The 25,811-nt window shown below is 45.6% G+C and overlaps 1 protein-coding gene across 3 annotated transcripts in view; it reads right to left on the reverse strand.

The window, feature by feature from the left end:
• Positions 1-22,111, reverse strand: part of GPATCH1 (G-patch domain containing 1) — a 36,140-nt gene extending 14,029 nt beyond the window's left edge. For 2 of the 3 annotated variants that reach the window (XM_045531896.1, XM_045531895.1), the window contains exons 1-10: positions 21,968-22,111; positions 16,342-16,476; positions 13,733-13,818; positions 12,002-12,162; positions 11,258-11,355; positions 10,695-10,753; positions 10,074-10,316; positions 8,197-8,344; positions 5,024-5,103; positions 1,865-2,069 (exon numbers count right to left, since the gene is read on the reverse strand). In XM_045531896.1, the coding sequence (XP_045387852.1) occupies positions 1,865-2,069; positions 5,024-5,103; positions 8,197-8,344; positions 10,074-10,316; positions 10,695-10,753; positions 11,258-11,355; positions 12,002-12,162; positions 13,733-13,818; positions 16,342-16,476; positions 21,968-22,040 (1,288 nt within the window). In that variant the 5' untranslated portion in view covers positions 22,041-22,111. Of the gene's footprint in view, positions 1-1,864; positions 2,070-5,023; positions 5,104-8,196; positions 8,345-10,073; positions 10,317-10,694; positions 10,754-11,257; positions 11,356-12,001; positions 12,163-13,732; positions 13,819-16,341; positions 16,477-21,575; positions 21,948-21,967 lie in introns of those variants that run through there. The other variant, XM_045531897.1, reaches the window with a different exon arrangement.
• Between the last annotated feature and the right edge of the window lie 3,700 nt (positions 22,112-25,811).

The following is a 25,811-nucleotide window of genomic DNA, read 5'->3' on the forward strand; positions in this document are numbered from 1 at the left end:
GAGAGGTCCCAGCATGAGGAACCTCACGTCGTGGGCACCGGACCTCCAGCCTGCGGTGGCCGCCACTGTCACGGTCCTGCCAGCACGAGCCCTGCTTCAGAGCACAGCTGTCCACCACGCACACGCTCACCGCGTGCCGACCCCTCCCCACGCCCTGGCCCAGGGGCTAGGAGGACAATGTTAATGAGGTCACCGTCTCACTAGTGAGGGAGACGGACAGGAAAGAAGCCAAAGATCAACACCGTACAGGGGTGCTCTGAAAAAAACAGGGTGATGTGACTGAGCGTGACCTAGATGAGGGGGCAGGCAGTGGGGGGAGGCATAACTAGCTTGTATGGTAGTCAGGAAAGGTCTGGAAGGCCTCTCAAAAGAGATTATATTTGAGATAAGTCCTAAATGTAAAACAAAAAAAAAGAGCCAGGCCAGGCGCTGTGCTCACATCTGTAATTCTAGCACTTTGGGAGGCCAACACACAAGGATCGCTTGAGGCCAGGAATTCAAGACCAGCCTGGGCAACATAGCAAGACCCCATTTCTATAAAAAACAAGAGAAATTAGCCAGGGGTGGTGGCACCAGCCTGTAGTTCTAGCTACTCGGGAGGCTGAGACAGGAGGATTTGTTGAGCCCCAAAATTCGAAGTTACAGTAAGCTATGATTGGGCCATGGAACTCCAAACTGGGCAACTCTGTCTCTTAAAAAAAAAAGAAGAGCCAGACTCACAAAAATATAGGGGAAGAACAGAGGCAGAGGAAACAGGAAACACAAAGGCCCTGAGGTGGCATCATGGGTGGCAGGTCCAAGGGGCAAAAAGGAGGAGGACGAGGCTGGACTGCAGGAGGGTTACGGGACGGTGGCATAAGCTGTGGCTTGAGAGGCAGGCGGCAGCTGGATGGCGCAGGGCCTTGCGGGGAGTCTGGACTGTTAAGTGTCAGAGGTACTGGGCAGTGTTGAGGGTGGTACTGACATAATCTGCTCGTCTAACTGCTGCTGAGGGGCATGGATCACAGAGGGGAAGGAGGAGACCAGAGGGTGGCTGCTGCAGCTGTCCAGGTGAGAAAAGGTGGGCTCGGACCAGACTGGGAGCAACAGGAACGCAGACAGAGGGAAGGAGCCCCCAGGCGTGTTGGGGGTAGAGCAGAGAGCGCTACTGAGGGACCGGGCAGGGCTGGGGAGGGAGGGAAGGGAACAGCTGAGAATCAGGATTCCCACGTCTGGACTGAGTGGTGGGTCACTGGTGACGCCGTTTACTGAGATGGGCAGACGGAAGAAGAGCGAGGGTGGGAAGGAGGTGGGGAAGCAAGAGTTCTATTTCGGTCAGTTCTATCTAAGATACCTCTTGGGCTCCCCAGTGGCAATGACGCTACATAGCATGAGCCCCTACAGTCAAGTCCCCTCTCACAGTAGGGCTCTCTGCTGCACCCCACAAGGGACTCTCCACGCCCTTCTGCGCTTTCAGGCACACTCGCTCCTTTCAGGCTTTTGGGAGAAGAGCTCCGCTGCCCTTTGCCCATGAGGAAAGAAAGATTCTTTCCCAGGCTGTGCAGAGAAGGTGAAGGTGCACATGTCCCTGGTCGGAACCACATTCCCAGATAATTATCAAAAGTCTGAAAACAGCTGAGCTTACAATAAGGGCTGTGATTTTAGCGGCACAACCCAGACTGAAGGTGGAAACACAAGTCTGAAGACGTAAAGGACATGTACACCATTACAGACGCCGCTTACAATAAACAATGTTATTCCCACAGTTTGAAAATCCGAAATCATGTAAAAAAGCTTCAGTGGGAAAACAACAACTTTCCATTTTGATTTTGATAACTCCGATTATTTTAGATGTAATGATTTCCATCTTCTCCGTGACACATACCTTTAACAGGTGTCTCTCCTAGCAATTCTGCCCGTTTGGAGGCATTCAGCTGGTGCCTGCTCTGTGTCCCCGGGTCCTGTGTTGCCTTTCCAGCTGACTCGGATAATACCTGGAGCAAGTGGGAGTTCTCGGAGCTTGCAGCCACCACGGGTCTGAAATAATGCACCGGTCGATAGTCTCTAGGCAACTGAGGGGGTGGATAGATCTTAAAACAAAACAAAGCCCAGAAAACACAGGTTTCAAGACCACGTTTGATTTAGCCAGGAAAACCCATTAGCCCTGAGCACTGTTGACCCCACCCCTTCCCGGGCCAACACCCGGCAGGGAGGCAGCACTGGACTAGCCTGGCCAGGCGCCCAGCCAGCACCCGTTCTGGATCGCAGCCACGTCATCCAGTGCTCAGACGCTGTACCCCCTGCCCGCGTCTACGGAGGGATGCCAACATGCAAGTTCCACCTTATGGGAGCAATAAAGATGGTAACAGATCACACAAGGTAATGGCCTACATGCAGAACTGGCCTGCTGTAACTGAGCAAATTTAGAAAACTGTGATTCAAAGAATAGAAAAAAAATAACTGGTTACTTTTAAATTCAGGATCTTTTTTTTTCTGGTTACATTTCAGTTCCAAGTTGAAGCTGCAGGTCTTACTTTTTGATCCAAGGTATTTTTAATTTAAAAGCTAATGGACCCGGTGCGGTGGCCGAGGCGGGTGGATCGCTCGAGGTCAGGAGTTCGAGACCAGCCTGAGTGAGACCCCGTCTCTACTAAAAATAGAAATAAATTATCTGGACAACTAAAAGTATATACAGAAAAAATTAGCTGGGCATGTGGTGCATGCCTGTAGTCCCAGCTACTCGGGAGGCTGAGGCAGTAGGATCACTTAAGCCCAGGAGTTTGAGGTTGCTGTGAGCTAGGCTGACGCCACGGCACTCTAGCCTAGGTAACAGAGTGAGACTCTGTCTCAAAAAAAAAAAAAAAGCTAATGGACAGGCCAGATGCGGTGGCTCATACCTATAATCCTAGCACTCTGGGAGGCCGAGGCGGGTGGATCATTTGAGCTCAGGAGTTCGAGACCAGCCTGAGCAAGAGTGAGACCCCGTCTCTACTAAAAATAGAAAGAAATTATATGGACATCTAAAAATATACATAGAAAAATTAGCCGGGCATGGTGGTACATGCCTGTAGTCCCAGCTACTCGGGAGGCTGAGGCAGGAGGATTGCTTGAGCCCAGGAGTTTGAGGTTGCTGTGAGATAGGCTGATGCCACGGCACTCTAGCCTGGGTAACAGAGTGAGACTCTGTCTCAAAAAAAAAAAAAAAAAAAAAAAAAGCTAATGGAACTAAAATTGAAATATATTCGGGAAATTTGGGCATTTCTATTACTGACGGGCATTATTGATAGCTGAACAGATAAGTTTAAAGAAAGTATTAGATAATTTTAAGTTGCTGTACTAAATGCCCTCCCTTGCTCTTGCTCTAACAAACACATGTTTTAGGACATTGCTATGTAAGCTGTTTTCTAGATTTTTAAGCTACCTGAAAGCTGGAGCGGAGTCAACTGTGAACTTGGTAGCAGGAAAGCACCGACCCCTCCCTGCCTGTGGGTCTTAGTCCCAGGTGCACAGTGGACTCACCTGAGGAGCTTTAACCATACTGATGCCTGCATCCCACCCCCAGAAAGTCTCATATGATTGGAGTATCCCACCCTCCCCAGGTGGTTTGTAAGGTGTAGACTGGGTTAAGCACCTAGCATGAAGAAAGTCCATAAAAGAGTAGTGTTATTGGCCAGGCACAGTGGCTCATGCCTGTAATCCCAGCACTCTGGGAGGCCGAGGCAGGAGAATCACTTGAGGTCAGGAGTTGGAGACCAGCCTGAGCAGGAGTAAGACCCCATCTCTACTAAAAATAGAAAAAACAGCCAAGCGTGGTGGCTATGGTCCCATCTACTTGGGAGGCTGAGGCAGGAGGATAAGGAGTTAGAGGTTGCAGTGAGCTATGATCAGGCCAATGCACTCTAACTGGGGTGACGGGGTGAGATCTTATCTCAAAAAAAAAAAGAGTGGTATTAACCTTGTCAAAAACCCTATGTCTTATCCTCTTAGCCCAATCACCTTCTTGAAACAGACTTCCGAATCAGCCAGAAAATACTCTCGTGTCACGTCCTCACAAAACCCAGGGGAGCGAGGCAGAAAGGAGGGGGTGTCGCGACTACTCTCATCTCCTCCATTAGGCCAGAAGCATTTCTCTCCCTCTGCCAAGTTGTTGCTCTGTGTGGCCTCCAGACCCAGATCTAGAGCACCTGCCCGTCCGTGAGAGGCTGGGTGACAGCCCTCGCTTGAATCGTTCCTCCCAAAGCCCTACTCGGCCAGGAGCTCCCCAGGAACCCCTGGCCTCCCCTGCTCCGGACAACCACAGGCCACGCTTTAGAGGTACTTAGCAAATGTTGACTGAATGAAAAACAAAAAGCTGATTAAAGGGTGGGACGATGGGAAACAGGATTGCTGACGAGGCAAATGGCCAGGCGCCCCTCCCGAGCCGGCCAGCACCCCACTCCCTCCTGAGCACGTGCTCGTGAGCAGGTGGCTTTGATGGGGGTTAAAAGACGAGCACTACTAGGCCTAAGAGCAGAAACTCGCAAAACTCCCTAAAACACGACTGTCTGGGAAAGTACGCGGAGCTTTCCTCAGGACTTGACCCACCTGCATGCAGCTTCCATCCCCTCTGCGGGGGCCGCTGCTGGGGAGGGCAGGCACCGAGCCATGCAGCTGCAGAACACCAGCAGCCAGGGCTGGGAGCCACTATGCCTTTTGAACGTTTTCTACTCTGCCTCGGCTTACCTTGCCCCTAGGGTTATATCAATTTTATTCTTTGACCAATTTCTTATGTATGTCCCATTTAATGCAAATAACCACTCACTTGAAGTTTGGATTTAAAACATCAGCAATCAGCTGTTTTGAACACAGTGTGGCCACTGACTGACATTTCTAGTAGTCAGCCTATGGCTTTTTTCCCCTTACCTATGCGTCAAGAAGCAAAGCTGTTGGCTTCTTGAAAACAGAATTTACTTTTCTTTTCAATTGTTAATATAATAACTCAGATTACATAGCAGCAAATATTTCAAGAACTAATCTAGTAAAAAAAAAAAAAAAGTTTTCTTACTTTCTTAGAAGATAAAGGTTTAGACGCCAAGGAAAATCCATCCAAAATTTTGCCAATGTATCGAAGATCTTTCTCTGATTCTACAAAAATGATGTAACAGATTAATTCCAGAAGTAGAGACAATTAGAATAAGACAGAAGACATCAGCTTTTTATCTCCAAGAACATAAATAGCGCATGTCATACGTGACATCACCCAAAGAGGAAGAAGGAACGGCAGGCACAGCCCTCACACCTCTGTTGACTCAGTGACTGGCGCCCGGCCACCCCACCCTCAGCGACCCGGCTCCCCGCGACCGCGGCTCTCCAAGACAAGCATCTCCACGTTACTCCCAGAAGTCCTAAGGTCCTAAGCTGAGGGGCACCCAGGGACATTCTCTATGGAGCAAAAGATCTCAAGAAAAACCGCGCAGAGGACAAGCTGGGTAAGAACAAAATCACAACTTGAGAGGAACTGGGTGCGGAGCCACGGGGATTACCGCCCGCGTTCCTTAGCAACGGTCCCAACAGGACACAGAGGCCAACACACCCGGAGGCCCCTAATCTAATCTGAGCACAAACTGAAAGGTGCTTTGTCTTTCTCTCAAATGAAATTCTGACAAGAGATAACGATCAGAAACTTTGGAAGCTGGATGACCAACGCCCTCTGACTTGGAGCTGGGGCTTGTCCACTGGCCAAGGGACTCCCGGTCGACAGAGGCCCTTCGGCTCGGTTCTTAAGGCCTCCCTGCATGGCGGGGCTGCCAGACGCCTGTACACAGAACTGCCTTTCGGTACCAAGAAGCCCTTTCTACACGACAGCCATGAGCTCACACAAGCCAGGCGACCATCCTAACGCAGGGACAGCCACAGTGCAGACCAGCTAAGGCTTTTCATGGCTGAGGACTCCGCACCTGCACCACCACCCTCCCCACAAAGTCATTCCTCCTCCTGCAACCCACTGAACCTTTCTACCAGCTTCTACAACTCCCTAAAATTCTGCAGGGTAATTTGGGATTAAATTTTGCATTCTTAGAAATCTGTATTCTTTTAAAACCCAGAAATTTCATTTTTATGGATTTACTCTGAAGAAATAAACAAATGTACATAGATTAGAAGCACAAGATTATTCATTATAGCCTGTTGATCATGGAACAAAGGGGGGGAAACAATTCCAAAATCAACTGTGGAGACCAGGTAAAATACAGATTCACGGAATGAAAAAGCATCAGAACCACAGACGTCATGGCTCTGGGGGAGGGGGCCACAGCAGGGATGGCTAAGGGGGTGGCAGGGCTCAGGGGAGGCACTTGCCCAGGTTTGATGGGGGCGGGGTGGGAATCGATCAGCCGGGCAGAGGTGCTGTATAAGGGAAAGTGAAAGATGTGGCTCAGAGGCAGATTTAAATATATATGTTATTATACGTTATGAATTATTATAGAATTGCATGTTAATGTTATTGATATTATTAATATATTATTGATAACATAACTGGTATTAATATATTAATAGATATATTATCAATTTCATTCTCCTACCAGTTTCTAATGTATGTTTAATAATACATATCAATTTATGTTATATATTATTGAAAATATTAATAAAGTATTAATGGTTCCACAAATAATATATTATCTATAATTATAGATTAATTATAGCATAATGATTAATATATTAATATTATATGTCTTTTTTTAAGTTGTAAAAATAACTCACAGTCTTGCTAGAAAAATCGGAAACTGTAGGTAGAAGACAGCACCAGCACTAACTGCCACCCAGAGGCAACACCTGCTAACACTGGGCGCACCCCTTCCAGCATCTCGTACAAAACCCTGGGTCCATTTTGTGGCAGTGACGACACAGGCCTCCAAGACCTAGACATGCTTGCTGGGTGCCAGGCCCACGCTAAGCCCCTTATATACAGTACAGTCTCCATGAGCTGGCATGTCACCGTCATCCTCTTTTCCAGACAGGGACTCCGGGCCCAGAGCAGCTAAGTAGCTCGCCCAAGGTGACAGCGGATAAATGGGGAGGCCAGGACTGGCTCCCAGGCGGACGGTCTTCAGAGTTCGTGTTCACAACCATTACACAGGCTACGTCTAAACACTGCTTGCACTGCTTTACTTCTTCTAGAAACGTAAAGCAGACATTACTGCGGGGGTGATGCTCACACTCATGTATTCTTCTGTGATACTTACATTATTGCAGTAGGTATATTTTTCCAGATGCATTTGACAATCTAAAAAATTAGATCAACTTTATCTCAATGCAGCTACGAATGCCTGAATAGATTGTTTTATCTCAGCTCCCTATTTAGGTTGTTGTTTTTACAGTCACGTGCCACATAACGACATTTCAGTCCACACACATACAACGGTGGTCCCACAAGGTCATAATGGAGCTGAAAAATTCCTGTCACCTGGTGATATCGTAGCTGCCATAACGTCATAGCTCAGCGCATGACTCACATGTTTGCAATGCTGCTGGGGTAACCAAACCTACTGCTCTGCCAGTCATATAAAGGTCTGGCACTACAATTATGTGCAGTACATAATACTTGATGATGACAATAAATGACTATGTTACTGGTTTATGTATGTACTACACTATACTTTTTACCATTAACTTTGAGTGTATGCCTATTTATAAAAACAGTTAACTGTAAAACAGCCTCAGACAGGTCCTTCGGAAGGCATTCCAGAAGGCACTGCTATCACAGACGATATGACATTGCCATGCGTGTTTCTGCCCCTGAAGACCTTCCAGGGGGACAAGATGGGGAAGTGGAAGGCAGTGATATTGATGATCCTGACCCTGGGTAGGCCTAGGCTAATATGTATGTTTGTGTCTTAGTTTTCAACAAAAAAGCTTAAAAAGTAAAAAATAAATTTAAAAATATTAATAGAAAGAAGCTTATAGAATAAGGATATAAAAAGAAGAAAATATTTTTGTACAGCTGCCTCCCTGCCTCAGCCCTGTCTTGACAGCTGGCTTTGGCCTTGACCTGGTCTACACCCTGCTTCTGTATTACCACCTACACTGCGCCTCTCTTCTCTCTATGTGTTTCTCACCCTGCATCTTTGACCAGCAACCCCCTAATGCACAGAGGCTGACACTCCAGTACCAACATGACAATCCCTCCTCCCTGATATCCTGACGCTGGCCCTACCGTCGAGTATGGGTCTGTGGAATTACCTTTCTGGCTTTTATATTGCCTGGGTGCTGTCCAACCATAGAGTCCATCTCCAGGCTCCTCGTCCTTCAAAACAGTGTCATACTTGGATAGAGTTTCTGTGGCATAGATATCATCATCTTCCTCTTCCAGGGCACCTACACCAAAAGCCTTCAAAAAACAAGGTTTCAATTTGAACTATTAAAACTTTCAGGTATGTTTACACTGAAGGATAAAGCTACATTAAGGATGTGATCAAAGAGACCACACGAGCACTTCAAGATCACCAAGAGAGAAACAAATGGGACCCTCAGATTAACACAGACTCAAGTCTCTTGGAAAACAATGTCCAGAAGTGGGCCGGGCATGGTGGCTCACGCTTGTAATCCTAGCACTTTGGGAGGTTGAGATGGGAGGATTGTTTGAGCTCAGAAGTTCAAGACCAGCCTGAGTGAGAGCGAGACCCCGTCTCTACTAAAAATAGAAAGAAATTAGCTGGACAACTAAAAATATATAGAAAAAATTAGCCAACTATAGACATGGTGGCACATGCCTGTAGTCCCAGCTACTCGGGAGGCTGAGGCAGGAGGATCGCTTGAGCCCAGGAGTTTGAGGTTGCTGAGAACTAGGCTAACGCCACAGCACTCTAGCCCGGGCAACAGAGTGAGACTCTGTCTCAAAAAAAAAAAAAAAAAAAACAATGACCAGAAGTGAATGCCACTTCTCAGTGCTGGGGCTGTCCTCCAGCTCCTGTGGCAGCCGTGGTGCCAGGTCAGGTCTGAGCACAGGAAGAGGAGTACGAAACACACCCCAGTAGCAGAGCAGAGGCGGAAATGGGGACTCCAAAAGCAGAAAGGCAAAAATGTTCCTCTACTGATCAATGTGGCCTGGGGTCAGTGCTAGAGACCAGAGTTTGCAGACTACCGGTACTCTAATGGCTGCTGTAAGAACTAACCTTTGTGGGAAATAGCCTCCAAGAAGTATCATTTTTATTAAAAGGATGGGGGAAAAAAATGATTGAAAAGAAAAGGTAATAATGAAATGACAAAGTGACATTTTCTAAATGCATGTTAAGAAAGAACCTCTGGGCGGGGCACGGTGGCTCACGCCTATAATCCTAGCACTCTGGGAGGCCCAGGCGGGAGAATCGCTCAAGGTCAGGAGTTTAAGACCAGAGTGAGCATGAGCGAGATCCCGTCTCTACTAAACATAGAAAGAAATTATATGGACAACTAAAAATATACATAGAAAAAATTAGCCGGGCATGGTGGTGCATGCCTGTAGTCCCAGCTACTCGGGAGGCTGAAGCAGGAGGATCGCTGGAGCCCAGGAGTTTGAGGTTGCTGTGAGCTAGGCTGACACATGGCACTCACTCTAGCCCGGGCAACAGAGCAAGACTCTGTCTCAAAAAAAAAAAAAAGAAAGAAAGAAAGAAAGAACCTCTGAATCAATTTGAGAGAATGGGCAATCCATAAAAGCTCTCTATCCTCCCAAAAGTAAAAAAGAAAGTCTCCTGAGTAAAACTTACCCCAGTGTTCCTGAAGTGAGGCTTGCAGCACTAGGAAATAGCCCAAGAGGTCCTATAAGTCGGACCTAAACTCAGAGAGGCAGACTGCAGTTTGACTATTACTAAATCAAAGGGGTGGGAGCTGTTTCCTACTCAGCGCCACTGGAGTGAGAAGGCGACCCTCTTCCCTGAGAACACACAACCTCCACCAAGAACATCAGGCACGGGCTCTCAGGAGCTGATTATTAAAATCTGGAAGGTATGTTTTACATGTTTCCAGTATCAATCCTAAGGAAAACATAACCTTCACACGCCTGCCATGGGGCAAATCTGATCAGGAAAGCGCTCGCATTTGTCAGTGGCTCCACCTTTATGACACAGAAACCCGTTTACCTGGCCTGAAATTCCCAATTTTCTTCCTTTACTCAGTCCAATATCTCCAAGGAGATTGCCGGCTCCCTCAGATCCCCCACTGAAAAGATTGAAATGTTCTCCCGACGTTCCAAACAGTGCTTGGTGGGGGTCCAGGCCCTTGTAAGCCAGTCCATGCACATTATCCTTAGGTGTAAAATCCACAGGTGTGACATCTTTGGGTGCAAAGGTCACATTATCAGGCAAGTAGTCATCATCTTCATCCTATTTCCAATGGGTAAAGTGGAATTAGGGTGAGTCACTGCATGGCGCAAAGTAAACCCATAAAATACTATGTTAAATACGGTGATTAATTCCAAACAGAACAATTATCAAGCTTTCATTTATGCTGCTACAAATGACTAAATCATGTCCCTGTGTCACAAACGACACTAACGCAAACAACTCCAGTTTATGACTAATCAATCAGATTCGGGACGTCTATGGTGTTGGCATAATACATTATCTGACGTAACGAGGATAGTGTTTTAGGGTACGACTATTCCACTGTACACTAATGGGATCTGATTTCTCAAATTATTTCTCTGACCTTAAAATTTCACAATCATAAAGTAATTGAAGGTCGGACATCCCAAAAAATACCTCAGATCCCTCAGAGCCTCCAGGGGGTAACGCGCAGCCGTAGATTTTGACTCCAGGATCTGTTAAAAAAGATTTCAAACGTGTTTGTCATGAGCGACTAAAAATAAAAAACCCAACTCACTGACCCTCCACAGAGGCACGTGGCTGTGCTTATAGTAGGTTCTACAACTTTCAAGTGAGAGGCGGATCACTAGGGAATCGCTTTCCGTCAGCCCCTATGCTCCACGAGTAGCCACTACTGCCCCAACACCAAGGAGAGGCAGAAAGAAATGATCACTGCCCTCAAAGAGTCCACTCACAGTCTGGCTGGGGGACTAAGGGCAAGGAATAAGTAGAAAATAAACATATTAAACTGTGACACGGTTTTGACAAGGGCAGGAAACAAACTTTTCGCAGGCTGCTGGTGGGAACGTAAACGAGTATTCCCCTTCTGGAAGCTATTGTGCATTACACATTAAAAGCCGTGAGATACGTGCATACCAGTTGGCCCAGCAATTCCGTTTCCTGGAACTCGTAGCCACTGAAAAGTATGCTGCAGAATTAACGACAACCAACATACACACCAGGTTTCTGTCGGCGCGGCCTTCTCTTCACTCGAGGACCGACTCCTTGTCCTTCTTTCCAGCCCATTTTTCTTAGCAATTCGAAACCAACAGATAATCTAGGATAAGGAGGAATTGAAAAACGACTTTAAAAAAAAATAACATTAGCGAACAGTCTGACATAAGCAGCTTCTGAGTTCCTGCCCGGCTCCTATGTGTCTTGCCTCGGCCCTTTCCCGCACCGACCGACGTCGGAACTGCACGACCTGGCACTCCAGCCACAGCTGGCTGCACTTGGGGTGCACGCCTGACCTGGGGAAGTCAATCAGATGTCCTCTCTCCTGGGCCTTTGGAACGGGCACACAGGGAATCTGGATAGTCCTTGTCAAGGACCATGAAGGTCTGAGGCTGCCACATCAGGTCACATGCCCAGGAGCAGAACAAGGAGGTACACAGAGAGGGTAGAATGAGGGGACAGGAGAGGACCCACAAGGCCTGGGAGGAGAGTGGGGAAGGGAAGCCACTGAGGTTCCTAACAGTTCTCCGGCCCCCGTGAGCCCCAGCAGTGGGGCTCGTGGCCAGAGCTCTTGAGTACTCTGCGCAGTCACGTGCAAGACCCTTTTGGCAAAACCCCCTTTTTCTCTTAGACTTTTCACCTAAGAAGTCTTCTCTTACTTGCGGTCGAGCTATCCCTAAGTAAGATGATCATACATGCGCAAAACACGGACGCTAAGATCACAACGGTCAGAATGAAATTCTTCTCACTTTGCTGGCGTTACGAAGTCATCAAGCAGGGTGGCTCCAGGAATGGGGGCAGCAGCAGCTGCCAACTGCCTGGCCTTTTCTCGTATTCTATCTTTGGTTTTTGAAGCAAAATCATCCGTGGTAACAATCGCTTTAGGTGCTATCCCAAATTCACTGAGATCCTTCAAAAAAAAAATTCAAACAGAATTGCATTATTTGGGAAGTAATCAAACATGATATATCATATAGCTTTATTTCTTAAGAAAAAAAAAAAGTTAAAATGACAAAATTTAGCTCTGGATCAGCAGAGCAGCAGACTCCACAAGCTGACTTTGGAACCTCATCCCCACATAAGGTAAGACCAGTGGCTAAGGGCAGAGAATGACAGTTGCTGTTCAGCGGGGCCACAACAGGCACTGCCAAGCTGGAAAGATGGGAAGAAAGGGCCCTGTTCTTCCCGACAATATTCCAAAAGTCAGTGTGAAGAGGACAAAGCTGAGATTCACAGTCACTGAACATTTGTGAGAGCCACGGGCCAGGCCTTGGGTCAGGCGCTTTTGCATGGGCCGGAGCAGCTGTTACTGTGGCTCGCCCGGCTGCTTTGCCCTCCTCTTTCCCTGCACAGCCCTGACACTGTCCAGGCACCGGCCTTCCTCTGTGCCACCACGCACTTCAGGAGTGGTGCCCCAGTGTCGGGGGCAGAAGGGCAGGCTTAGGGATGGGGCTTTGTGTCTTATCTAAGCCAGTCGTTGTGATCCCATTTTCCTTGCCAGGGACTGCTTTAGGAATGGGCATGTCAAACAATTTGCCCAGGCAGATGTAGAGAAAATTCACTGTAGGACTTATGTGAAAGGTTTCTTTGCTCCCCAGGAAAGAAACCAAGAGTAGCCAGACATGGTGGCGCGTGCCTGTAGTCCCAGCTACTCAGGAGGCTGAGGCAGGAGGATTGCTTGAACCTAGGAGATTGAGGTTGCTGTGAGCCAGGCTGATGCCATGGCACTGTAGCCCAGGCAACAGAGTGAGACTCTGCCTCAAAAAAAATAAAAAATAAATAAAGAAACCAAGAGGAAACTCCTATTGGGTAATGTCACTCTGGATGTGCCACCTGGAACTACTGCTGCCGTCTTGCAGCCACAAGGACAGGTAGTGTAAGGACAAGCTGACATGCAGAAAATGACTGAGAAGAGTGCCTGGAGCCTCACTAACATCTAACTTCTTGCTACATGAGATACGTTTTCTTACGGATTATGCTACTCAAAAAATGAAGGCGACCTCTTTTCCTCTTACCTTCAGCCTAAAGCATGCTGATATAAGTATTTTATCATGGATATGTAAGTATTTTATCATGGATAAATCCATGATTAGGCTCTAAGGCAACAGAAGTTTAATTTGGGTCCGGTCACTCACTGTTCCTTAAACTGCAGTGTGCCTAAGTTACTGTGGAAAGCTGCCGATTCAGCACCACGGATTCTGCGCTTTTGGGGCAACTGGGGCTTTACTGAGCAAATTTGCCAGTACGTGACTTTCCCTTTATACTCCTGACTTTAGAAACTGGCCACATCATAAAATGCTGCTCCAGTGAACAAGAACCCACCGGCGAACAGGGCACTGTAGTCCAAATACCTAAAAGACTAAGCCTTCCAAACAAAGAGGAAATTGTACATCGGACTTTCTGGGGAGGGAGAAGGCACTTCAACAACCCACCACGCACAGTCCACCATCTAACTGGCAATTAAAGCTTTGCACACCCACCTCTTCATCCATAAAATCTTCAGGACCAAGAACAGATTTGTCTGCCCTGTTCTGTCGGGAAGACACAAAGGTAGAAGGTGTCCATCCTAGAAAGAAAAGAGTTTAGAACTTTATAATATTAGACAGCATTCTGGTCTATAACTAAATAATTAAATAACACATATGGACTTAAACTCCACATAATTACAAACTCTTAGCTACTTCCCATCTCACTGCTTATATATGCACAATTACTCCACATAAACTTGTCTTTAATTCCTATATCCCCTGTTGTCAGAACTTAACAGATACAGTGAGCTTTCCCTGTAAAAACGTAAAACCAAGAGAAAACAAATTATACGTTGAAAGTTAAACTGTGAAATGAACACAGAAAGATACAAGGTCACCTTAAAGTGCAAGACCACTCTGAGGCCAGCAGGATAGCAGTCTGCATTAACACATTAACATATTTAAAGAAACAATCTGTCAAGGTGTAATAGCCACAAAAGGATGGATGGGCAGAGTCACAGAAACAATCTAGGCGGCATTCAGGGTACCCTGGCCCAAAGACTCAACCTGGCTGGTCCAAGGGCAATGGCTGTGCCCCAAATGCCATCAAACACCTGATGTCCTATAACTAACACCCTTGTTCCCTGACCATGGTCACCAAGCAGGTGCCATGTCTATAGAGAGAGAATGCTCCGGAGGTCAAACATATCTGTAACCTCTGCAGATAAACATTTTTAGTTTTCTCTACGAGTGATGCACCTCCTTTCTGATTCCGTCCAAGGGTCTTGCGGAGCTAAGGAATTTGGGGAAGGTCTACTCTCAGCGGGTGGGTAGAGCAGGCTTCTGAGTCATCCTGGGAGATACCCCAGATGGTGAGACCCAGCTCTCCTGGGTAACACCCTCAGCCCAGCATCTTCCTCACTTTGGATTTCTAGAGTCTTTGTTCTACTTCTGTACAGACTTTGAGTCTGTCGCTCCTGACGATAAAGAGATATCCCAGTGTACTAACTTATCACAGTCTCCCTGATTAATTTCCCATAAGGAAACATTTGAGTCGGTTCTACTTTTGAATTATGATATACAGAGTAGTTATAATTATAATACACAGATGGGGTTGTTTCCTTTTTTGAAAAAAAATTTCTTTAGAATAAAGTGCCCAAAGTAGCATTATCAGATCAAACTACTTTCCAGAAATACTGTCTACAATTACCCAAGAGCCAGCCACATATTAGTGTGCTTCTTTCTTTGCAAATCCTTCTGTCATTTTTACCATTTTAATAGGTGTTTTAGTTTAACAGTGTCCTGGTTATTTCAATTTGCTTAATAAGAAGGCTGAATATTCTACATATCATTTCTATCTCCTCTCAAGTAAACTGTTCAAATACTTCAACCATTTGCTCATTAGGGACTGATGTTTATACATTCTAGATATTGAACTTTAACCGTCTTATTTACCCCAAGTATTTTTCTTGTGTTACCTTTTTTTCTTTCTTACACTGCCTTTCATCTTTATTTTACTAGTACAGCTGCATACAAGTTCTTTTTAAATACACACACACACGTACATGTGTGTGTGTATATATAAAAATATATAAATACTTATATATATATATAAAAGACCTGGCCCATCTTTTTCTTTTCTTTTCTTTTTTTTTTTTTCTTGAGACAGAGTCTTGCTCTGTTGCCCGGGCTAGAATGAGTGCTGTGGCATCAGCCTAGCTCACAGCAACCTCAAACTCCTGGGCTCAAGCGATCTTTCTGCCTCAGCCTCCCGAGTAGCTGAGACTACAGACATGCGCCACCATGCCTGGCTAGAGATGGGGTCTCGATCTTGCTCAGGCTGGTCTCGAACTCCTGACCTCGAGCGATCCACCCGCCTCAGCCTCCCAGAGTGCTAGGATTACAGGCGTGACCCACCACGTCTGGCTATTTCTTGATAATTTCTATGTGAATTAATCAGTTCATCTTCTATTCATAACTGAAACATACAAAGCCATCTTCTTCCAGTTCAAAAAAATGCTTCTAGGTTAAAACATTAAAAAAAAATACTTTAAACAATATGGAATTTATTATACTACATAATGTGAAAAATATAATTGATTTTTCTCCAGGTCAAGAGCATGTAGGAACCAGTCACATGCTGTGGTTCCCAGTGACTGGGGAGAGCAGCTGGTGACACTATGCTGGCTCCTTAACTTCTCTGATGCTCGGTAGGTAGCCTCATCTGCAAGGCAACCATGACACCTGTCCTCCTTACTCACTCACTGAGTCAAGAGAGACAGTCAATAATTAACAGAGAGAATCTATGTAAGAGTACTTTGTGCATGGCAAGAAAATACAAAACCAAAGTCACTATCATCATTTAGTCATCTGGTTAGAATGTATCTATTTTTTTACAAAGTGAAAGAAAACTCTTTCACCTTCCGCTTGCAATCACTAAACAACACACAAATTGACTCTGTAAACACTTCAAACATCCTAACAACACAAAAGACTACAATGTATGTACTAAAATGTTTAAAGAAGAAGTTTAAAAAAAGTGGGGGGTGGGGTAGGGTCTTACAATAATATTTCAATCATTTGCTTTTGCAATATAATAGCTATAAGAAGGAAAATCATACCTTCTTTTGAGCCAACAGTGTTGAAGTACCCAGCAGAGAAACCTCCGCTAAAGGCTCCATGAAATCGTTTATATCTTCCTTTTTCATCTCTGACAGTCTGATCCTGAAGAGGAATTGGTTTCTTTGGTCTTTCACCTGAAAAAAAATTTTTTTTGAACAAAAAAGAGAGGAGGGGATGGTGAGTTAGAATTTAGGGAAAATGACGTTTCTTAAACATAATGAGTTGTTCACTTCTTATAACTTCAAATATAACCATTTTTTATAAATTGTTATTCTTACACTTTACTAGTTTATATGGTCTAGAAAACACTATATTTTATCAAGCTTATGTTAGAACTATGTTTTAGTAAAAATGGGCTGCTTTTCCCACTAAATGGCATTACAAAAACCAGATTATACTGGGGGGAGGGCTCAAATAGACGAATTAAAATCTCCTGGCGCTGAAGGAGGCAAGATTCGGGTGTGATACGCGGCAAATAGAGGTCTGTGACAGAAGGAATACTTCCATACCTCTTCTAGGACTTCACAGCATCCCTGACTCCAGAATTTTTCCTTAGGTATTGCTCATTTTCCACAACTGTTAAGAGTTTCCTTAATTTCTGTGAATCTCCTGATTCCATAATTACTGTTCTTTAAACTTTTCCTACTTTGTTGAAAGGGCTGGGGTGTTACATCACACAAGCAAAAGGAGTTTAATACATTTCAGGCCTAGTCTAAAAATTCCTTAGGTTTAAAGTTCCAGGTACTATGGCACAAATTACTGCCTAATTTTATCTACTCCAATCCAAAATCCTGAATTTATTTAAAAAAAGATCAAGTTATCTTCAAAGGTTCAGAACAGAAAGTAGGTTATACAATGGTTAAGGGTATGGGGTTGAGAGTCATAGTGCTCTGGATTTTAAAGCCACTCCACCTTTACTGGCAGTGGACTTTGGACAACTTCACCTCTTTGTGACTGAATTTTCCGCTGTATAATGGGAATGAGATTCATAGTAATAGCTATTTCATACAGTTGTTAGCAAATTAAATAAACTCATAAAGTGCTTAGCAAGAAGACACACAATAAGTACTTTTAAAAGTGCTGGCTTCTATTGCTAGTGTTATCATATACAGGAGGTAAGAGATGCCCTAAAGTCCATGTATGCCTGTTACTTCAATAATTAAGCCAGTTCCTACTTTTGAAAAGGAGAACAAAATGTAAAGGAACTTCTAACCTCACAGTCCTAAATTCTTACTTACAGCTTGTAAGGTCTTTGGGTCATACCTGGAATAACCCACAGCAAGGTAGTCAAGAGCTCAGGATCAAAGGCCAGGAGATCCGAGTTCAAATCCCCTTGCTTACTACTCGTTAGCTTTGTGGTCTTGGGCAAGTTACTTAGTTTCTCTAAGCCTCGGCCTCCACAACTGCAAAATTAGGGTAATAATAAAGCCCATCTTTGTAAGGTGGTAACAACGATTAAATACCATGTGTAGACAGTTAAGCTCAGTGCCTGGTGGTAGTGAAGCTCAGTCAATATCAGCTACAATGTCTTTTCACTCTAAAGAACCAAATTACAACTTTGGTCCCATAATCCAAGATTTTTACTATTTCTTAGAACTGCAGCTCATATACTCCATTACTGCATGTGCACCTGGCATGAGTCTTGGCTAAGGCGGAGTTTCTCAATCGCAGCACTATTGGCAGTTTGTGCCTGATAATTCGTTGTTGTGGGGGGATGTTCTGTGCGCTGTAGGATGTTTAGCAGCATCCCTGGCTGTAACACTAGGTTCCAGTAGCAGCTTCCCCCGCCTGCACAAGCAAGACAACCAAATGTCCCCACACTGCCAATTGTTCCCAGCTGAGACCCCCTGGGCTAAGGTGAGAGACAGCAGGTCCTGCCAGTGCTAGGTGCTGTGCTTGCTCTGTTCTCCAAGTGCTGCTGATCTGGAAGGGGAGATAAGATCTGCAGACAACTAAGTGGAGCCTGTGGTGGCAGGGGACGAGGGCCAGCAAGCATGGCCAGCTATGTCCCACGGGGCTCCTGAGGAGAAGGCTCCGCCTCTAACCACCCTCTAACCACAGTGGACACGAAAACTCCAGGGGGGAGGCGGTATTTTAACCAGCCCAGGTTGTAATTACTGCTACTAATAACAAGGAATCCCTTCCCTTCAAACATATTATCTCAGTTATCACACCCTGATAAGGACACTGATGGGGTAACTGCCCTGAGGTCCACAGTTAATAAGCACAAAGCTGAAACCAGATCTCAACTCTGTCTGCAAGCCAGGGATGCCACCCATACTGTCCCTCACTCATTCCCCAACCAAAAGTTTACTGGGGGCTTGCTATGGAAGTGACCTGGTTCTAAACTCCAGTGGTAGAAAACTAAACACAACTCTGTCCCTGTTCTCAGTGTGCTCAGAGCCCAGCAGAAGAGACCTGCATGTACTGGAGCACATCTGACAGTGTGAAGGACCACATCAGCCACCCTCAGGCATGAGCAGCACGTTGGTAGCTGCAGACAGGGACATGATTTCCAAGGAGGCATTGACTCCCATCAGTAAACAGGAGATACAAAAGGGCAACATCAGGTGTATTGTTAAAGTAGTCCAGTTTGACTAGAGGACAGGGAAGGAGTGGAAGATGGAACCAGAAGGGGACATAGTCCAGAGAGCCTTGAACATGGTGCTACAGGGTCTATGGCATGTTTTGTGGGAGAGGGAAGCTGTGGGTAGTTTTAAGTGAGAGTCACAGCATCAAGGAGGAGGAAAATGGCCCTAAAATTAATCTGGATACAAGATGAGCTGGAGATAAGAACTCTACAACCAACTGAAACTGTCTAAGGAAAGAGTAGGTTAGTACTTGTGCCCCCTTCTTTTCAGCTCAGAAGGCCTTTGTCTATAAAGTTTAGCCACTGTCCCTAGGCCACGCCCCCTGGCTAATTCTTAACTAATAAATCTTTCTGTTAGGGCCAGAAACTTTAATTAAGGTGTAGAGTCTCTCCTCTACCAATGTTTGCCTAACCTGTCACTAAAACTTCAAAGCAAAGAGTACAAGTGATTATTGGTCTAGTATGTTTCTTTTTTCTTTCTTTCTAAATCAAGTCCTCTTTGAAGAGGTCCAGTATGTTATATTGTAAAATGAAGTCAAGAGTGCATTTAAACTTCAAAGTACTTAGAAAACAATGAACTGATCCTCAAAAATTTCTATTGCTGAGAAGTTAAAGGATACTTTTAGGCCAGAAAAAAAAAAGTCTACAAATCGAAATTCCCTTCTTTCCACCTCACAAGCATGGTTGGATCATTGGGCTTCATTTCAGAATTTTTGTGCACCATCAAAAGAGGAAGAATTAGAAAAATATAAGGTCAAATAGTTGAGGACTTACCAACCTATCACTTCATAAGGAAGCAGCTATGAGACCAGAAATATAGAAATGGTATGAATAGCTGCTTAGCACGACTGTAATCACCCTACCCATGCATGCTTCTCTCTCGACCAATTCTTGCATAGCTAAATTCTAACCAGTCCGCAAGGAGCCCACCATGCCTCCTCAGGCTCCCTGTCAGCTTGTGTAGGTTATCTCCGGTCCACGCCACACATTTTAGCACCTGCAAACCTTATAATTTTGTTTTCAATTAGATCTGGAACTCCTCCTCTAATAAAGGATCTTTAACATATTCTTTCAGATCATGGAGTGATATGCTTTGCCAATAAAGCTAATGTGGTCTTAGGCTATGCTAAAGAAATACAATCTGGAATGAGGGACACACTGGTGATGATGGCCCTGCTTTACCCACAGTCTGGTATACTTGAAGATAGATCTTTAATAAACGAGGGCTGAGGGGACTTTAAACTGAATGTGTTACAGCACTGAGGATATTGAGTGTCGGACAAGGGCTGTCTCAGAGGAAATGCAAGAGCTATCTTCAAACATATAAAAAGCATTCGGGGCCGGGCATGGTGGCTCACGCCTGTAATCCTAGCCCTCTGGGAGGCCGAGGCGGGTGGATCACTCGAGGTCAGGAGTTCGAGACCAGCCTGAGCAACAGCGAGACCCCCGTCTCTACTAAAAATAGAAAGAAATTATCTGGACAACTAAAATATATATAGAAAAAATTAGCTGGGCATGGTGGCACATGCCTGTAGTCCCAGCTACTCAGGAGGCTGAGGCAGGAGGATCACTTAAGCGCAGGAGTTTGAGGTTGCTGTGAGCTAGGCTGACGCCACAGCACTCACTCTAGCCAGGGCAACAGAGCGACACTCTGTCTCAAAAAAAAAAAAAAAGCATTCGGGGCAGAGCATGGTGGCTCAGGCCCATAATCCCAGCACTCTGGGTGGCTGAGGCAGGAGGATTGCCTGAGGCCAGGAGTTTGAGACCAGCCTGAGCAGTACAGAGAGACTTCCTCTCTACAAAAAACTTTAAAAATTAGCTGGGCATGGTGGTGTGTGCCCGAAGTCCTAGCTATTCGGGAGGCTGAGGCAGGAGGATCTCTTGAGCCAAGGAGTTTGAGGCTGCAGGTGCCACTGCATTCCAGCCTAGGTGACAGAGTGACTGCCTGTCTCAAAAAAAAAAAAAAAAAAAATGATTCAGTAGTACTGGCCCTACTTCTGTCCTTTCTCAGCCTTTTGTAAGCTGAGGGCAGAATTTTCTAATAATTAAAACTGTCTGTATGAGATAAAAGGGGCATCAGTGGAGATATCCCAGAAGAAGAATGACCAGCCTGGCAGGATGCAGTCAGAGTGGGAAGAGGGAGGGGACTCCCACCAACAGGAGATCTGCAAGTAAATTCTGGACCAACAATTCCACCATGCTTCCTCTGTCTTCCCCACAGGGCTAGCACAGCCATTGGCCCTCACTGGACACTCAATACATAATTTGCTGAACAAATCAAGTCATTAAGTGGAACAGACCAGAAACACTGGAGAGAACCTTGATTCATCTTGACCTCACCCCCACATTCCACGAACAAGTCCACTCATCTGTTCTTTCAAAGTACATCTGCACCCAGACCCCTACTTACCACCACATCTTCTAATTCTCCAGTCCTCTTTTTGCTAATCTTGCTTTACTCTTACCCACCCCTAACCAGCCTGTTCTCAAAATCAAAAATAGGATAATATTAAAAATACACGTCTCCCTGTGTAAACCGGCCCCCATGACTTTCCTACACTTAATATAAGATCCAGCCCTGCCTGACCCTCTGGCATCATCTTCTACCTGTCTCTCCCTCTCCTCCCCCCACACCAGTCCTACCTGTCCTTCAATTTGCTAAACTGGCTCCCACTTCAGGGTCTTTGCTGTTTCCTCCCAGAAGTGCTTCCCCGCCACTCCACTCCACGCCCGATCCCCATGGTTGGCTTCTTCCTCGTTTTCAAGTCTGAGGTCAAACACCTGGTCCTGGAAAAGACATTGCCTGGCCGCCCCCCGTCTCACACGAGCTGTTTTGTCATTTTCCTATCTCCCGTCAGTCTCCTTGTCCCCCTAGAACGGGAGCGCCCGAGGGCGCGGCGCACGCCCTCCTAGTCGCCGCGTCCCCAGCGCTGGCAGCGATCAAGCCACGCCCAGCTCCGAATTGCGCGTCTGTGCACCCATCCTGCACCCCTGGCCTGTCGCTGACAGACTCTGTCGCCCACTCTGGCCCGCACCTTCTTCCAGAGGCTCCAGGCCGGTCCCATAGCTGACCAGGTCCTCGTCGCTGTCACTATGCAGCGCCGCCATCCTGCTCGTTTCCGGGCCCCGCCCCTCGCTACGGCGGCCTCGGAGGCCCAGAAACCGTTCGCTCTTTCTCCTCCGCGGTCGAAGCGAGGCTCCAAGGCTACGGTGGGCAGGCCCTGAGGGTGACCCCTCGCCTGACACTGCCTCTCGCCCCAGCCTGCGCCCCGGGTCCTTAGGCCTGTCCTGTGGGAGGCGGTGGAGCCCCCTTTCAGACCTCTGAAGGAGTCACAGACACGGGGAACCCCGTGCCCACGGTGTCAGCAGCTAGGGACAATACTTGGTCAAAGAGAAAAAGGAAAGGAAGAAAATCAGAAAAGAATTTTTTTAACTTTTTTTTTTTTTTGACAGAGACGGGGTCTTACTGTGCTCAGGCTGGTGTCGAACCCTTGAGCTGCAGCCTCGGCCTCCCAGAGAGGTAGGATTAGAGGCATGAGCCACTGCATCTGGCCAGAAAAGAACGTTTATCTGTGGAATGTGTGTCCTTTTAAATTATCAGGCCCAGAGAGACATTAAAATGAGACAGCAATCACATCCTACTCCTCCCTTTGAGCTCTGTGTTCCTCTCTTGAAACTGCTTGTTATTGACACAAGGAGCTATAAATTAACCCAATAATGCACCAGACACAATAGTGACACACTTAACAATGTCTAACCAATCACTAATCAATGTTATTTCTGTAAACCAGTGAAAATTCCTAACAAATTTTGTACCAGCCCACTCCCTATCCACCTATTTTGCCTTTAAAAACTTGCTTATGGGCTGGGCACTGTGGCTGACGCCTGTAATCCCAGCACTGTGGGAGGCCGAGGTCAGAGGATTGCTTGAGGCTAGGAGTTCAAGACCAGCCTGAGCAACACAGCAAGACCCCATCTCTACAAAAATAGAAACGAAACAAAAACCTGGCCAGGTGCAGTGGCTTACATGTCTCTAATCCTGGCATTTTGGGAGGCTGAGGTGGGAGGATCGCTTGAGCCCAGAAGTTTGAGGTTGCAGTGAGCTATGATGACACCAATGCACCCTAGGCTGGGGACAGAGCAAGACTCTGTCTCATAAAAAAACCAAAATACCCTGCTTGTAACTGAAGGCCAAATGGGGCTATATCCAAGTTGACTTGGGTCTGAGTCCTGTTGCCATTTTGGCTCAAGTAAACTCTTTAAATTATATTTTGTGCCTCAGCCTCTTCCTTTTATTTATTTATTTATTTATTTTTACAGAGTCTCGCTCTGTCGCCCAGGCTAGAGTGCAGTGGTGTCACATAGCTCACTGCAACCTCAAACTCCTGGGGTCAAGCGATCTTCCTGCCTCAGCCTCGCAGAGTGCTAGGATTACAGCCACGAGCTCCCAGGCCTGGCAGCCTCTTCCTTTCAGATTGACATTTCTGGTGCTGTGGGCAAGATTCAGAGCCACACACCCCTGACCATCAACATTCCTCTGGGACTCAGCCCCTGGCCAGCTTTGAACACCTCGTGTTCTGATTCGTAGAGAAATCGTTGGATATAAAGTGGTAAGTCCTACTGAAAATCCAGACCTATCCCACTCTTGAGTTGAAGGTCTAGACTTGGCTCGAGCTGTTCTTTCAAACCCTCCTTTTCTAGAACAGAGGTTTTCCATCTTTACACTGCGGATAAGAGATTTGGGTTACAGGATAAAACTACCTTTTCCACCTCTGCCTTAGGATCAGGTCAGGGCCAGGCAGAAAGCTCTGCATAGGACATTTGGTGTTGCGTCTCTGTCCCACAACAGTAAGGTCTGGGTCGCATATTGGCAGGCAGGCTACTGCCAATACTACTGGTCTACTTTTACACACTTTAAAAATTGCAGCTGCTTTCCTCTTGTTTGAAATTCAGGCTTGATGGTTCTTTGGTGACCAACCCCTGCTAGTTAAACACCAGGTGGTTTTATATGCACCACTTACGGAGCACCCTCTTGTAGACATCTAGGAAAGTGGACCCACCTAACCCAGGATGGTCCTGAGTAGCAATGACCTAAATGGAGGTCTTTTGAAATATCTAAAATAATTTATTTGCGCACACAGTTAGAAAAAGCTGGTTTTAGAAGTAAACAAATTTCATAGGAGACTTATTTCCAATGACACCTAAGAAGAAGCTTCTAAAAGAAATTCTGAGAAAATTGCTTCCATGCAGGAGGTAAACAGAAAGACACCCATCACTACCACCTGAGGAAATTCTCCAGGTCTTTGATCCCTTCCCTATGTTAATGGAAAAACCCCAAACTCTGTAAAATAAAGAGGTTTATTCTGAACCTGCTTGTGTGACCTCTGGCCCAGAGCACAGGGCCTCAAGAGGTCCTGAAAAAATGTGCCCCAGGCGATTGCATTAAGTTTGGTTTTATACATTCCCCACGGAGACAAGAATTGCATGTAAAATCATAAATCAATATATGGAAGGTGTCCATTGGTTAGGCCAGAAAAGGTGAGACATCGCAAAGCCCGAGCAGGGGAGGGGAGGAGGAGGTTTACAGGTTATATAGGTAAGTTCAAAGATTTTTTGATGTATAAATGGTTAAAGAAATGAAGCTTTGTCTAAAGCCTTGGACTGTTTTAAATTAAGATTAGGAAGTCTGTTAATCAGAGACATGCCACCAGACATATAGTTCCCCCCGAACTCAGTAATTTTAGCTAAGAAACAAAAGCTAAATTAAAAAGACCACTCATTGAACAAGACGGTTCTCCAAAACACAGCTTTCTGGCATTTAGTTGGCTATTATGAAACTGTTTGGAAAAACGTTTAACTTCTATAAAAGAAATCTCCATTTACAAGGATGTCTCCCTCACTGTACCAAAACCACTAGAAAATTTACTGGGCTTAAAGTTTACATAACAAACCTTACCTTTGTTGAAGGTACTTTTCCTGGCCACCTTGCCTAGACTAAGCCTTCTCCTTAAATCCTCCTTTTATCTCAGCAAATAATGGTGTTTAGATCTAAGCCTTGTGTCTTTGAGATGTAAATTTTCACCCAAAAAGTCATGTCTTTAGAAGTAAAGATCTCGGATTGCCCAGCTAACAATCTTTTAGGGCTTCATAGTCTATGAGGGGGGGAAAAAACTATTTGAATCCTGGCAAGTGAAGAATCTTATAAAGCCATAAGATCTGGTCATGTCTGTATGTCTATGTTTTATGTGTTATGTGTATGTGATCTTTCACTACCAAAATATATAAAGAGCTTTATTTATTTGGCTTTAAAAATAAGTGTTTATATTTTATCAGAAAAATAGAAACTAACTTAAATGCATTTTAGTTCACATGACTTTAATAATTTTTGGTACATAAAACTAGTTTTTAACATATTAACTGCCATGTGAGTTGTATTTAACTCATGCTAGTTTTGAGCACGGGGCCTCGTGAAGCAAAACTTGGGCAAAACCCTGCAGCTGGTTTGTGAAAATCTTACTTGTTCTTATTGTTACAATTAATATTGATTGGCCAGGCATGGTGGCTTAAGCGTGTAATCTGAGTACTCTGGGAGGCCGAGGTGGGAGGATCACTTGAGGTCAACAGTTGGAGACCAGCCTCAGCAAGAGTGAGACCCCCATCTCTACTAAAAATAGAAAGAAATTAGCCAGGCAACTAAAAATAGAAAAATTAGCCTGGCGTGGTGGTACATGCCTGTAGCCCCAGCTACTTGGGAGGCTGAGGCAGGAGGATCGCTTGAGCCCAGGAGTTTGAGGTTGCTGTGAGCTAGGCTGATGCCACAGCACTTTACCCCAGGTAACACAGCAAGACTGTCTAAAAAAAAAAAAACGAAAACAAAAT

The sequence above is a fragment of the Lemur catta genome, chromosome 19, assembly GCF_020740605.2.
Source record: "Lemur catta isolate mLemCat1 chromosome 19, mLemCat1.pri, whole genome shotgun sequence".
NCBI classification, from domain to species: domain Eukaryota; kingdom Metazoa; phylum Chordata; class Mammalia; order Primates; family Lemuridae; genus Lemur; species Lemur catta.